At 53.1% G+C, this 15,115-nt stretch overlaps 1 protein-coding gene and 1 long non-coding RNA gene across 2 annotated transcripts; one reads left to right on the top strand and one right to left on the bottom strand.

The window, feature by feature from the left end:
• Nucleotides 1–2,967: 2,967 nt before the first annotated feature.
• LOC109274514 (uncharacterized) lies at nucleotides 2,968–6,843 on the bottom strand. The gene is made up of 3 exons (XR_002083643.2): nucleotides 6,756–6,843; nucleotides 5,560–5,733; nucleotides 2,968–3,102 (listed from the first exon to the last, which is right to left on the bottom strand). It is a non-coding gene; the product is annotated as an uncharacterized LOC109274514 (long non-coding RNA).
• A 114-nt stretch (nucleotides 6,844–6,957) lies between these two features.
• GSC (goosecoid homeobox) lies at nucleotides 6,958–8,886 on the top strand. Its single transcript, XM_019462182.2, has 3 exons — nucleotides 6,958–7,400; nucleotides 7,873–8,132; nucleotides 8,452–8,886. Exons 1-3 carry the CDS (start codon nucleotides 7,046–7,048, stop codon nucleotides 8,605–8,607), a joined length of 771 nt encoding a protein of 256 aa, XP_019317727.1. The 5' UTR covers nucleotides 6,958–7,045; the 3' UTR covers nucleotides 8,608–8,886.
• The last annotated feature ends 6,229 nt before the right edge of the window (nucleotides 8,887–15,115 follow it).

The raw sequence follows: 15,115 nt of genomic DNA, 5'->3' as shown, positions 1-15,115 counted from the left end.
GACCTCTGAAAGCGGCTTCCCTCCCGCCTCCTACTTCCCATGACTTCATCCGACTCCTTAGGCTTTTCAGAAGCCTTGATTTCGGCACCTAACCGATGGGCAAGGGAGTCCAGCTGCTTCTTTCAAAGGCAGACAGGAATGAATGGGCCCAAGTAAGTGACCTTTTAGGAGTTGAGAAAACTATTCAAAACCGTCACTGACAGTGATGCTGGAGCAGGTAGGAGCCTCCCTTGGCGACTGCTTTGAAGGACAAGACACATCTGGGAACATGCTTGTTAGTTTCCTCGTTCTGATGCTGAGAAAGAGCTAGTAAAGTTACCTGCTATCCATCTCGCATCCAGATCTGAAGTTGACGTATTGTCCAATGACCATTTCATCAAGTCCTCTCTAAAAAGATGAATACACGTTACACGTATCTCCGCTGATAACCAACCTTTCTGGACACGGAACACGGCCACCCAGGCATGGCTGTCTTTTCCCATAATTCTCAGTTTTATTTTCTAATAGTCTTTCCTTCAAAAACAAAACAAAACAAAACAAAAAACCCCAACCCACAACTTCCCAAATCATCTCTTGAGTATTAAGTCTTCCTTTTTCACCCCCAATACGTATCTCGCCTAGCTAACTTTGATCACAAACACATTTTCGGGGTAAGTTCCTAAAAGTTAAGCAGCTGAAAGCTACGGAAATATTTTATTAGCAAATCAATTGTTTTTCCAAGAACTTTACAACTATGGCTAACAGGAAAAATCTACCCTTATTCATTTCAAAATGGGCAGAAGGGTAAGATAGGAATGTAGAACGCTGAGGAAAAACAAAACAAAACAAAAGTCTGGTGCCTTCTTTAGGTTATGAAATGTGTCCTTTCCTTTCCGGTTTGCTGACCACAGTATGATGTGTTGGAATGCGTAAGAAATGTAAATAAAACACCTCCTCCTGTCTTTCCCGGCCAGTCTTCTTTCCTAATCACATTTTGTCTCCCAGACAGTCTCTCTATAAAGAAGATCTCACTCTGCTTGGTGGCTCAACTGTGTAGAGACCAAAGAAACTGGTCTCTGTTGCTTCCTGTCTCCCCTCAGTGCTTCCAGAAACTTCACAGAGGGGCGAGGTCTCTCGGGGAAAGTCTGCGTAGGACAAAGCTGACGTATAGGATAAATAGGGTAGGACCAGGAGAACACAGGGCTTGAAGGGGAGGTGGCCGCCACGGCAAGTGTGCGGCCCCGTCTAGCACCCGGGGTAACTGGTAAGCTACAGCTGGCTCTGTAACCAGCCTTCCAATCCACATTCCAAGCTTGTTTACGGAGACGATGGATATATGAGCAACAAATGGGTTTATGCAGATGTATACGTGTTTCAGAAACACTGGCAGCCCAGAGGGGTCTCTGAACTGCGCCCCATGCAGACTTTGCCTTTTCCAGCCACAGCCTCCCGCTGAGAAAGACCCCCCCCCCCCATGCGTGACTCAGACGTGCCATTTTGTGTCCAGCGATCCCGTGCCCAGGATTCTCTTCCCAGACTGATTTTTGCATCTTAATGGGTTCTGTGACACAGAGCCATCTCGCTGCTAACATCCTGAAGTGATACCTAGATTTTTAACACCTATTTGCGTGTTGGACTGATTGACTCGGCTCTAAGATAAGCATTTAATGACAAGGCAGTCAGTCCCAGTCCTGCTTAAGTGTCCTCTCAGATGGGCTGGCTTAAAGAAAGATGACAGAAAATGTTCTTTAATAACTATGGTTTATCCATTTCTTTCAGATAGTAAGTGGCACATTCTCCCTTCATTTGCAGCTTTTAATCCCAAATGGACATCGCTTTTGAAATATCCTCTTTCTTTCTTTTTCTTTCTTTCCTTTTTTTTTTTTTTTCTCTCCCTGAGGCTGCCACTGGAAAGTTGAAATCTAGCAAGAATGTAATGGTAGATGCCAGCTTTCTGAATTACAGGGTGACTGCCTGAGCTGATCCTAAAAAGCGAGTGTCTTTTTTATACCGCATAAAAGGCTGAAATGTTTACATATCAAAAGGCTATAGGCCAATTTCTGTCAAAATTACACATGAAGTTAAGCAGTACAAGCAATTTATTTAAACACTAGTCATTGTAGAAAAATTCAAAACCATATGCTCTTTGAGCAGTTTTTCACAAATGCATTTGACCCATGACTTGGCTAGACATACAAGCTTCATAATTTACTCTAAATTTCAAATCCCCTTGACGTTTAAATAAAAGATCTTCATTAATGAGGTTTACATGAATGAAAACTTTAGAAGCTGATATCGGTTAGCGAGGGGCTTCGGGAACTGTCTGTGCACTCGCTCTAATTTTCAACTGACTGACTTTGCTAATCATTTCAAGAGAAAGTTCCACTGAGAACAAATTATCGGCATTTGCATTCTGTGAGTTGCAAAAGCAATGGTGCAGTCCCTTTGAAACAAACTTTGGTAAATAGCTCCGCTGAAAGAGGATTTCTCCAACCCTGAAAACCCAAGGCTATTTTTTTTCGGATGCTTTGGGAAGACGTCATTTTTCGCCACCCTTTTCAACCCCCCACCCCCACCCCCCTCCACACACCCCGAGTTATGTTGAATTTTCCTAACACCTTGATTATTTCGTCCTCCGAGGCTCAGTGCGCCTGTTTGGAATGTTGCAAAACTTGCGGCAAAACTCAGCCTAGTAAGGGTCCCTATATCCCGGTTGAATGGGCGCGCTGCCCTTAGCAGGGACCGCGTCTACACCTGGAGCTGTACTCCACCCACCCAACCTCACCGGAAAACCCCCTGGGGCTACCGGAGGTGTCCTCGGAGCAGCAGGGCCATGGACCGGGGTTTGAGCACTATTTTTGAGGCACTGGATTTTTTTTTTAAAGCCCACCTACAGACAATACAGCCGATTTGCGCTGTGGAGACCGTCTGGGGTCTCAACACCGCGCACACCGCTGCAGCCGGGTCTGTGCATTGTTCCGAATTCCTCTGACCCAGCTCATTCGCCCTCCTCCGAGGGGGCTCCCTACCTTTGTAAAGGACACGCCGGCTTTTTGCCCATGCCACGAAAAATCTTCTTAAGGGCATCCGATTATGAGCTGTGCTCTGTGACCGGGAGAGAGGCTGAAAGAATTAAGAAAAGAAAGTTCCTGAAACCGTTAAGAAGTTGGGACCGCATATGCATTTTTTTTTTTTTTTTTACAGCCATGGGTGCACGTGTGTGAGTGTGTGGAAGGGCAGTGGGCGACAGTTTTCTCCCTAATGAAAATATCTTGGGGGCGGGAAGAGATACCCAGACGCACACTCCAAATCTGGGCACTCGGTTTTAAATCAGAGAAGCAATTTAGTCTAGGCTCTATGAATCAATTTAGCGATGACTGCGGAGCAAAAGCGCCTTTAGAGATGCCGACCCGCACATATACCTTACGCATTCGGAATCCGCTGATCTATTCTTTAATATATTAAAAATGAGGGTTATTACCGGGGCGACGGACTCCTCAACAAACACATTTTCATAGACTTCTGGCATGGTGATTGCTTCGCGTGAAATCGTGTTTGGGTGATAATAAGTAAAATCAGCGGCGTGTTTACTGCACATCCCACCTAAGCGCATGCTGGCCGCCTCTGGCCGCTCCCGGTCCTCCCATGCTGAGCGGTGCGTGCGGGCGGACAAACAATCGCTTAGCAACACGAGGCAGGCAATTTGCGTGCGTTGCATTTGTTATTCGAATTGCGCCTGGCGAGGCTAGGCGATGATTGTTTGTTTGGCGCCTTGCGGACACTTGTGGGTTTGGGCCCCGCAGAGGACGCTCAGCGCGGACATCGCACCGCTGACTGCCTTCCCGGGCTCCTGCCTCCCCGCGGACGCGGTGCAGCCTGCAGATCGAGGGGCAACGGGGATGGGGAGACCCCGCCTCGCAGGGGGTGAGCTCCCTGGGAGACTGAATGACTGGAGTAGAGCTCCGTCTGGGTCCCTGTGACCTCTTCCCGGAAAGTCCCTTCTGCAAGAAAGAGGACAGAGCTTTCTGACTCCCTTTTCCTGATCTTGGACCCAGCTGATAGAGACCCTGACCCGGGTGGGGGTGGGGATAGGCTGCATCTTGGCCTCAATGAAAAGTACTAGAAAAATGCCCCCCAAGCTACCCCAGGCGACAGTCACCTAGCCTCGAGAATTCTCACAGTTTTAAGGGACCCAATGATTGTTGGCGTCGGTTCCATCCACTAAAAATTACCACGACCTAGAGAGGTATTTGCAAGGTGATTGATTTGCAAGGTGGCAACGTTGGGTCTAGAACTCTGACGCTCAGACTCGAGATACAGTGCTCTTCCTTCCAGGGCTCGGAGGGTACCATGAGAGGATTGTAGAAAAGCAAGAGGCGAAGTCTAGGGGGTTGCTAAATCTCATTATTAAAGAGAACAATGTACCAAGTGGAAGGAGGCAGTATGCTTGGGGGGCGGGGGGAGGGGGGGCAGGCTGCCTTATTTAAAAACTAGAAAGCACTCTAAAATTTGTGGCTGAAGTCTCAGCGCCTTGCGGTTCCGAACACCTCTGCAGAAACAGACGAGGACTCCGTCCCGAAGAGCTTCTGCCTCCGCCCCGCTCAGCAAAGGTCTTAAAAAATCCACGCACGCACGCACGCACGCACGCACTGCCCAGGGCGCCCAACGCCGAACACAAACGCAGCCAGAGTCGCCGAAGGAGTTGCGGCCCCTAGTTGTCTTTCATCAATCGCCCTGCAGAATTCAACCCAGGAAAGGTTGGCGGAGAATATGTGCCCGGAAACTGGTGATTTTTAAGTCTCCCAGAGCAAATGCCTCCATCCCTGGTTAGTAGCAAAGGGAAAGGGCTGCACTTCTTACCCTAGACGTGACCTCTCTGAAGGAGAGGGTCACAATCCATCCCCTGGGAGCAGTTTTTATTGTAAAAAAAAAAAAAAAAAAAAAAAATCGATTGCCTCCCCAAACTAAGACCCATCTCGGTCTCGCCCTAGTCTCCCCCTACAGTCTCGCCTTAGTCTCCCCCTACAACTACTTCTTAATCTGCTCAGCATTAGAAGCAAGGCTCCTGGGCCACGAGCGGGTGGGCCCGAGGGTGCAGAGTCCACGAAGGGAGGCCTAGGAGAAGCGCCGCCGCCTAGCTTCTCGCCGCCACGCCTGCGCGCGGCAGGGGTTGTGCGCCCCGGGCCGGACCAAACCCCCGCGCCTTGGCTCCTCTGACCCGGGAACACGAATTGACAAGTGCCCTTTCCCCTTTGCCCTACCGCCCGGGAGGAGGCAGCCCACAGACGTGGCCTGACCGAAGCAACATCAGACACGCCGCCAGGGACCCTTGTTAATTAGCCAGAGAGCTACAGGGAGAAAATGGGCGTGAGTTAAAAGCGGCCCTCCTTCGGGAAACCCGAGTTGCCCCCCAACCCGGCCCTCGGCTGTCTCGTTTGGGCTCGGCACTACCCCTTTTCCTGAAGCGGCTGGGGGTGCCTGCGCGAAGGGCCGAGAAAGGTCAGTTCTGCGAGACTGGGGCTTACGCCGGGCCCGCAGGACCTCCGGGGCGACTTTCGTTCCGCGCGTATCGTCGCCTACCTTCTCGAAAGGCGCTCTGCCGCCTGCGCACGGTGGTGGGCTTGGATGCGCCTCCGGCAGCTCCGGCGGACCGGCCGTGCCGCGCGGAGGATCCCGCAAATCACCGCGGCCGCCCGCCGCGAGCAGAGTCCGGCTTGGGCCAGGCCGCCGGGGCTCCGGGAGTCCAGCCTGGGCCTGTTGGGCGAAGGACAGCTAGGTGGCCTGTCCCAGTCGGGGAACCGGCGAGACGCACGGGGGGGGAATTCGACTCAGTTGTTGGGGAATGGGGTGAGGAATCCCAAAAGCCCCGTTTTGGGATTGAAAGCAAAAACAGTATGGGGGAGAAGACACCCCATTTCCAAAAGCGATTTTTACCAAAGAAAAGAAAAAAAGCAAACAAACATAAACCTACCGGCCCCCACACAGGGAGCAGCGGGAAGCATCGCTTCTAGAATGCTGCTCTTGGTGGCGAATTTTAAATAGCGGCTGAATTTGGTGTCCGCCGTGTAAGGGCCTACGGGTTCTTATGGTAGATTTCAGAGCCAAAGTGACTGCAAAAAATACATATATGCATGTATTTTAAGAACCACAACGCACCTCTTTCGTCGTTTTTGCCTTTAGAAATTTTGGCCTTTGCAAAAACAAAAAGGTTGGGGTGGGGTTAACCAGTTCCACTCGGGAGAAAACCTCAAGATAAAAAAATAACTGAGGTGAAATTAGGCGGTGAGTGCTTGGGGGCTCGGAGGAAAAGCGGAATTTTTAATCTTGCTTGAAAGAGGACGCAGCCCCTCGCGTTTTCTAAAACAAAACAAATTCCGACGTGGGGAGAAAAAGAAGCCTCAAAGTAAAACTGGCCACAATGAATTTGAGTTTCTCGCAGAGGAAATCGCACCCAATAATAGGACCCAATCTGAGGGGAAAAAAAAGGGTGGGGGCGGAGAGGTCGGGCGCAAGGAGTTGTTAACTGCGCCGCACAATGGAATTAATGAGATTAACCGGAGTAATTAGGACGCCCGCCCAGCTCGGCCGGCCCGCGGCGGGGCCGCTGAATGGGAAAGATTAGGTTAATTTCATTAATTTGCAATCCACAATCCCTTTTCTGGCCCCCGCCACCCCCTCCCCTTGGCACCTCTCCCCCCTCCCCCTCCCCTAAAGCCCCCCCCACCCAAAGGAACCGAAAGGGCCAAATCTGGTTCTGTTTGTCATCTGCATATTACCAGGAACTAAATCCAGGATGACGTCGACTCAGTATAAAACCAACAAGAGGTTCAGCTGGTCTAAACTCCGTCCTACCCGCGGGTTGGGTTCAGCGAACGCTGCCGAGAGGGGAGGGCGGGAGGAGGGAGAGCGGACGCAGGGGGCGGGGAGGGGCGCGGGGCTGCGCGCTCGCCCGCGCTCTCTTTCGGTTTGGTCGGCCGCTGGAGGAGAGTGGACCCCCCCCCCCCACTTTGAGGCTTTTTCCCCGGCGCCTCCCTGCCGCCCCCCGGTCCCGGCGCGGGGCTCGGGGATGCCCGCCAGCATGTTCAGCATCGACAACATCCTGGCCGCCCGGCCGCGCTGCAAAGACTCGGTGCTGCCGGTGGCGCCCAGCGCCGCGGCTCCCGTCGTCTTCCCGGCCCTGCACGGGGACTCGCTCTACGGCGCCGGCGGCGGCGCCTCCTCGGACTATGGCGCCTTCTATCCGCGCCCGGTGGCCCCCGGCGGCGCAGGCCTCCCGGCCGCGGTCGGCGGCTCCCGCCTCGGCTACAACAACTACTTCTACGGGCAGCTGCACGTGCAGGCGGCGCCCGTGGGCCCGGCCTGCTGCGGGGCCGTGCCGCCGCTGGGTGCCCAGCAGTGCTCCTGCGTCCCGACGCCCCCAGGTAGGGTCGCGCTCTCGCCGGCCTCCTCCGCCTGCCTCGGTCCTCAGTCCCTAGAGCGTGGGTGGGCGGCGGCGCTTGCTATTTTCACTTCGCGCAAACTTTTCTCCTTGCAAAAATAAACTTTCCCCACCCTCCCCCTCCACTTTTTTTTTTTTTTTTTTTTTTGGCCGATCGGGCACGGGGGATCGTACACTTGCTGCAAACTTTAGGCGAGAGTTAGCGGAAACTGTAACTTAGTGCCTGCATGGGGAGACTAGGCTTTTGGGATTCCCTAGCTGGCTTTGGGAGTGTGCGCGTGGACGCTCTAGCACGCTTCCCCCATTTCCCTGCATCTTCGGTTTCCGCGCACCCCCGCTTCCCAGCACCCCCCTTGCAGAGGATTTTCCAGTCGGAGTGGGTCGCGGACAGGCGGGCTGGCGTGTGCGCCCCGTGGCAAGGAAGGCGGCTGACCGTGCGTCTTACTCTGTCGCAGGCTACGAGGGCCCCGGCTCGGTGCTAGTGTCCCCAGTGCCGCACCAGATGCTGCCCTACATGAACGTGGGCACCCTGTCGCGCACCGAGCTGCAACTCCTCAACCAGCTGCACTGCCGGCGGAAGCGGCGGCACCGCACCATCTTCACGGACGAGCAGCTCGAAGCGCTGGAGAACCTCTTCCAGGAGACCAAGTACCCAGACGTGGGTACCCGCGAGCAGCTGGCCCGGAAGGTGCACCTCCGCGAGGAGAAAGTGGAGGTGGGCGCGCCTGCTGGCCCTCCATGGCGAGATCGGGCCCCCGCCGGGTTTGCTCGGTTCTGCTCGGGTCTCCCTGAACTTGCGAAACATCCCGTGGAGGCCCGGAGGCTGCTGGAGGGCGCTTTAGGCCCAGGAAGTTGAATGGAAATGCGGAAGCGGGAGCGAGTCTCCTGTCCTTTTGTTGGCGTGCGCGCGGGGTCCCCGGGTTCCGAGCCCACGCCGGCGTCACGCGCGGCCACGGAGGGCCCCGGGGGTGCCCCGGCCGTGGGGGAGCGCGCCTTTGATCTTAACTGTTGTTTTGTCCTCCGTTGCGCAACAGGTCTGGTTTAAAAATCGCCGTGCCAAATGGAGGCGGCAGAAGCGGTCCTCGTCGGAGGAGTCGGAAAACGCCGAGAAGTGGAACAAGACGTCGTCAAAGGCGTCGCCCGAGAAGAGGGAAGAGGAAGGTAAAAGCGATTTGGACTCGGACAGCTGACGGCCGCGGGCCGGCTGTGGCTCTTGACTAACTCGAAGGACTTGCACAGACAGACGATGCTACTTTCTTGCACACGCGCTGCCTTGCGGGAGGGGGCCGAGAAAGAGGAACGAGGAGCTGTAAATAGTGTACAGAGCCCGGAGGGTTGGCGCCTGGGGTCGGGGGTGCGCAGGGGCTCGAGCCCCGAAGTCCAAGGCCGCCAGCGCCTCGCTCCCCACCGTAGTATTTATAGTTAAGTTAACGGTGACGATACAATAAAGTGATGGCGATGTAGTCGGGCCACATTCTGTATTTCATACTCACCGCCCCCCACCCCCATCTGAGGCCCAGAAAAGAAATCTACGTAGTTTGTAGCTTCAAAAGAAAAAATTGGGCAGCTCTGACCTGTCCGGGGAAAAAAAAAGAAAAGAAACCCTGGATATGAAGCAGTTGCAGGACGGGTGTCTTGGTTTAAAATCCGTTTCGTCTCTAGGAAGGGGTGGAGAGGGGCTTTGCCGGGCTGCTGGGGGTGGTAGCATTGCCCATGAGAGGGGACAGCATGGGGTTCCTGCTCCCCCTCGCCCGCGGGGGAGAACCAGGACTCTTTTCCTCCTTGCCGCCTAGGGAAGCCCGAGCGAGAAAGCAGGATCCGCCCTGGAGCTGGGGGATCCGGGAGCCTCTCCAGAGCCGGCTCACCGGTCCCTGTTCCCACGAAATCCCCAGGCCTGAGGGTGGAATTAGGTGGCGGGCGTGCCTCTTTCCCGACACTCTTCTGGATCTTACATGGCCACTCCGCCGCTCTGAGCCGGCACATCTCCCGCCTGGCGGCTCTCAGCTGCGGGTCCCCAGAGCCTAGTGGGGACCCCGGCCATCGCTGGGCCCACGGTGGTTTAGCCCAGGCATTTGGGGTGGCCACAGGTACCTGCCCTGAGTTCTGTGGGCCACCCGGGTATAAGAGTGCCAAGCCGGGGCAGTGGCGGTGCTGACGCCTTTGGTCTTCTCCTGCCGCCGCTGCCGAAAGTCTCCCATCTGCATTAGCTGGGGCCGCCGCCGCTGGTGCGCTGGTCAGCAGCCTGTGAGGGACGGAGAGGCCCAGAAGCTTCCCCGTGTGGTGCCGGCTGAGCACTTGGGCCAGGGATGAAGACCAGAGCGTGCATGCTGTATGGTTCCCCAGCCCACGGGGCCGGGGTTAGGGTGGGTGGAGGCCAAGGGCCCGCAGAATTGGTTTTGAATATTTCTACTTTACTGATTTTACAACAAATCCATTTTATAGATAAGGAAGCTAGGGCTCAGAGAGCTTCCCGGCTTGGCTGATGGGGGTGCTGCCCAGGGAGCAATGACCTTGTTCTTCCTTTTCGGCTGCCTGCCTCCGGTATTTAGTGCGAGGTCCCTCCAGGGGAAGGCTGTGCATCCTGGCTGTGGACTGGGCCCCGGCAGAATAGCCTTTCCCAAGAGGCGGTATTTTTCCTACAGCTTTTTTATGTTTAAAAGGTGAAAGTAATTCCTGGAGCAGTGAAAAGACACTTCGGAAATAGGAAGTGTCTCCCCCCTTATCACCTTTTGAATAAGGAGTATCTCTAGATGGAAGTCGGAGACAGCCAGGTCTGCCTCAAGGGTCAAGATTGCCTTGGTGCATGTGTGCCCTTGAGCAAATTATGGAACCCCTTGCTGTTATGGGCTGTAAAATGGGTACAACGATGATGTCTGCTCCCCAGGGCTAGTGTGGACATTAAAGGCATGGCCTCCTGTGGAATAATAGCTTGCATGGGGGAAATCGTTCAACATGGCTACTTATTTTTTTTTTTTAATACGTACTATTATGGTTTATATTGTATCGGACCCCGCACTTCAGGATTTTTTTTTTTTATTTTTTTTTTTTACGTTTTCTCATTTTACTTTTCAAGAATTCTGTGATGGGGAGTTTTCACCAGTTTACAGACGAGGAAGTTAAGGATCAAGAAAGTGAAATACTTTTAACAACATTTGGTTTTAGAAAGTAATCATCTTTGCCCAAGTGAGTCTTAATACTATAATTAGACATGTTTCCGCTAATGCTGGTTCTGGTGAGAGATAGTCAGAAGCCATCAATTTCAGATGAATCGTGCAATGGCTGTTCTATATCTTCCTTAGACCTCAGGCTTCCATGGCCTGGCCTGCCCTGCACCCCTCCTCCTTCACTGCTGTCCCTAGGTCTTGTCCTCTGTCCCATAGGAGAGGGGTGAGCCTGCAGAGGGATCCAGGAAGAGCTCTGACTTCTACCCTTCCTTCAACGCTCCATTAGTCTAGAACATTCTAGACTAGTAGGACAGAAGTGGGTGGCATCATTCCAGCCTGAGCCATAAGACATCCAGGAACTCTATCAACCTCTATGTCTCTTTGTCCGTCACTCGCCCTGCCCTTGGACTCCCTATAAACAGGGATCTTCCTTTTTTCTTTTCTTTTCTCTTTTCTTTTCTTTTCTTTTCTTTTCTTTTCTTTTCTTTTCTTTTCTCTCTTTCTTTTAAACAATCTGCATTTGTCTAGTCTGGAGTGGTGTGGTGTCCACGTCAAGTGACGGGAGAGAGGGATTGCAGGAGGAGTAGGGTCTCAGACATTCTTCCCCCAGAAACACCTGGGGGGAAGCCAGGACAAGTAGAGGGTGCAGGGGGTGCGTGGGCGGGGGAGGAAGACCCAGAAGGGGGCTCCCAGCTCCTGGGGAGGACGCAAGGTGGCAAAAGAGAAATCTTCCCCGTCTAGGGCTCCCACACTGGAGGATCCTGCAAAGTGCTTCAGCCTTGGCCCAGGTCGCGGGAAACAAGCATAGTAAACGTCTAGAGTGAAGAGGGAAATGTCAGGATGGTCTAATTATATATCGTCCACCCACCTTTTTCTGCATTCCCCGGCCAGCTGTGAGGCTCCGACTTTTGTCTTAACCTGGCTGCTGGAGTCAGGGAGGGCCAGATAGTGTCAAAGGAGAGAAGGCCCTGGGCCTTCAAGAGCCGCCCTTGGGCCTTGTAATTATCTTTGGCGGAAATTCGGATCCCAGTGTTGGAATGTGGTGTATATGCATGTTGAGAGGGGTAAGGCATAGGGCAAGTGACTGCGTGAGCGGCCTGTAGCCTGTACCACACCTTTGCCCCCAAATGAAGGTGTTCTCCCCCATTTGACAGTTGAGCAAACTGAGGCACAGAGTTAACACAAAGGGCCAAAATGAGAATGGTCATCTTTAAGGGACAAGGCTCTTAACAGTTTCCGTAAATCAGGCTGCCTCGCAGAACTGAGTGTTCTTTTTGGTGGTGATACAACCGTGGGTAAAAGTTCATTCACCAACAGCAAATGATGCAGGAGTGAATGCACTTGCCCCTGGGGCACATAGGAATTAACGTGCCCTGAAGTGCCAGAAAGATTCTGGGAAAGAAGAATAATGACAATTAAAACCCCTCAGAGGGGTCTAGTGCTTTTCAGGGCAAAGGCCTTCCACAAACATCTCTGGCCCTCAGGGGGTGAGGACCCATTTGGCAGATGGGCAGTAGACGCCCAGAGAGACTAAATGCCTTGCCTGGGACACACAGTAAATGGCACAGCCAGCCCTGAAAACCCCACACCTGAGCGCACACTCCCACACACCTCTTGGGATGGTAGCAAGGTATGAGGTTATGGCTTCCAGCTGCCAAGGTCACCTGGGCCAAGGAGGGCCCTGGCTGCAGGCAGCTGACGAGGAAAAGGGAGCGTGGGGGGTGGGGGAGGGGGTGCAGAAATGGGATTCTCAAGTCCTGGATATACCGCACGCAGGGTATGTTCTCACTGTTTTTGCAGTGAGCTGGGCATGGGTGATGGGGGGGAAAGGACTTGAAAACCATCGCTTCATAAACGGCACCCCTGGAGTGTAGATCTCCATGACGGTTCTTGAATCAAGTTGCCTTTTGCTGACTTTTGAACTTTGAGCTCCTGTCTTAAGCCTTGGCGTGAAGGATGTCGTTTTAATGGGTATGTGTGAGATGCAGGCTGGTTGTTTTCTTTCCCGTCTCTTTGTGTTGGGGGTGGTGGGGATTGGAGGCCGGGAGGTAGAGGTCGTGGGGCGCTCTTTCTGAATTGTATGGGGTTGTAAACGACTCAAGGAAAAGTATTCACTCACCAAGACCCTCAGCCAGAGCTCCCCGGTCAGGTCCCTCAAATTCACTTTCCCTTGTTCATTGCACATTGCAATGAACCTCCACCTTCAGGGAGACACAGTCCCGGCCTGGGGAGGGCAGGGTAACTTGAGCGCGCACTTGGGTGGGGCCATGTGTTCCCCAGTTGGGAGTGACCCGGAAGAATTTCCTTCCTCACCCGCACCTGCACAATGGGCTTGAGTGGAGGATTAGAGATAATGTAAGAACCCAACAGAGTGTCTGACACATTTATTATTGAGTGCTTTGAAAAACACCCTCAGATTGGCTGGATAAGGCCCTGCATAAGTAGGTTGGAATTAGGAATTAAGGAATACACCTTGTTTTTAATTATTGCCGGTTTAGGAGTTTATGGGTGACCGCAGGACACAGACTGTAATGAAATTAAATGTGACTGCCATGGATTTAAGACAAGGAAGCATCTGATAAGGTATAATAGGTTGTATTCCCCCTAAGAGGTTTAGGACAAGGAGATTTAGAGTGAAGGCGAGAATCTGGCCTCGGTTTGGATCCCGTTTCCAAGTTTTATGAAAAGACCTTGAAGTTTTTCAAAAGTAAGATGAAAACAAAATGCAGCAGCCTGTGCAAAGCTCCTTGAAAGTTCTGGAAGAAATAGAGCCAGCTGGGTCTTTTGATTGCAGAAGCTTCTCGGTTGTTGGGGGGGGGGGGGACACGGTGTGTCCCCGAGGCCTGTCCCCAGAGCCGTGTGACAACATACAAGACCAGACCTGTGGCTTAGTTTTAAATCCGGGTGGGGGTGGGGAGGGGTGAAGCGCCATTGTCTTTGCAATCCAAATGACCCACGAAATAAACAGGATGAATTATGGCATGTTGTGGTATTTTTAAGTGGGTCTATAATTTTTGGATCCCAGCAGCCCTCATTTGTTCCCAAGTGTCCAGCCCTAGGAAGCATCAGTGAAGAGAGATCTTAAGAATCCCTCTCGCAAACCCTCCCCTCTCCCTTCAAAGTTCATTCCGCTCATACCTTCTGTTTCCCTAAGTCTGAGGTCCTCTGGAGTCGGCTGACCAAGTCGTGCACCCGGGTCCAGCCGAGGGAGCTGCATTTTGCCGAGCATTTGTACTCCCCTCCTTAACCTGAGCTGATTTAGAGAAGCTGTAATTAGTGAGATAATTTTAGCTGTGATGGACAGAGTTCAGAAACGTCCATGTCATTTCCTCCCTGACCTGCCAGTTGTGCGGTACTGAGCCCAGGAACGGTTTCCACCCTGTTGCGTTATCGGGGAGGGTGACCGCAGAAAATGCCAGCACAGGTTAAGGAGACGAACTCTCTTTGGTAACTGAGTTAAGGCTGAGCTGCCCGGGCGTGAACATTCTTTCCTTCGGCTATTGCTGTGTTTCCGGTGCTCAGAACTAACACATGGTAACTTGTTTAAAAAACTTTCTGGGGGGGAGGGGAGGGGGAGAGACAGAAATCTCTCAAAAGTAAGGATTTTTCGGGGGAAAAAACCCTGTGATGTCCAGCAGCCTGCAGCGAGGACTACAGCATACCACAGGTGCACGTGGCGAAGAATTGATACGCGGGCAAGGGCATCCCGCCAGACAGGGTGAGCTTGTGTCTCGGGAGGGCCCCGCACCAGCCAGGTAGCGGCTCACGGCAGGACAGCCTCGGGGCCAGTGTGGTCTGAATCACACCCGCCAGTGTTTGACCAGCCGGCCTCGCTGTGACTGTGTCTGCTTTCATCGTGTCCCAAACAAATTATTGACATCACCCGGCAAGGACAAGAGGCGCTTCTTTCCAGATGGAGTATGGTTAATCCTCCTTTGAAAATCCTCAAAGTGCTAACTATGGGACCAGAGAACTAAAACTGCCCTTCTCCAAGAAACCGGGAGGCCCAGAGCATTTGGAAAGCCCCCTCTGCGAGAAAGACTCAGAACTCTGTGAAGTCAGAATCCCAGCTGGCTGTTTCATCTGAAGATGTTCCGACTCAGGCCAGATGGCTGGGACATTAGGGGGTGCGCATGTTCAACGTTGTTTTGTATTTGAGGAATAAATATTTAAAATCCGAAACCAAGTGAATCACTTTCTACTGAAGTGGGCAGGGCCGGAAAGTCGTGTGTGCCCGTTGATGTCCCCTGCTGTCCCGAACATAACCCCAGCATGCGTGATTCCTGCCACACTCAGAACCTTCAAAGGAGGGTGTCCCCCCTGGGCTGGTGCAGGACGCCGGGAGCGTGGTGGCGTTTCTTCCTCTACCTTAGGGTTGCTGTTTCTGTTTCACGCCTGCTTCTGCGCCCAGACTCCCGAGGTGCTTGGGTGAATGTGGAGAGACCCCCACCCCCGTCCCTTTGTCCCCCGCTGGATGAAACCCCTTGGTTTATGTTCCACTTTTGGCCCGTGCGGTAGCTGGTCTCTGATACAA

The sequence above is a fragment of the Panthera pardus genome, unplaced genomic scaffold (assembly GCF_024362965.1).
Source record: "Panthera pardus isolate Hobbes unplaced genomic scaffold, ASM2436296v1 HiC_scaffold_24, whole genome shotgun sequence".
Lineage (NCBI taxonomy): Eukaryota > Metazoa > Chordata > Mammalia > Carnivora > Felidae > Panthera > Panthera pardus.
Note: the sequence above shows the minus strand (reverse complement) of the source record. Positions and strands in the feature narration are given on the sequence as shown.

Coding starts and splice junctions, on each gene's coding strand:
- GSC (XM_019462182.2), top strand. CDS start 7,046: ATGCCCGCCAGCATGTTCAGCATCGACAACATCCTGGCCGCCCGGCCG. Junction 7,401..7,872: donor CTGCGTCCCGACGCCCCCAG/GTAGGGTCGCGC, acceptor ACTCTGTCGCAG/GCTACGAGGGCCCCGGCTCG. Junction 8,133..8,451: donor TCCGCGAGGAGAAAGTGGAG/GTGGGCGCGCCT, acceptor GTTGCGCAACAG/GTCTGGTTTAAAAATCGCCG.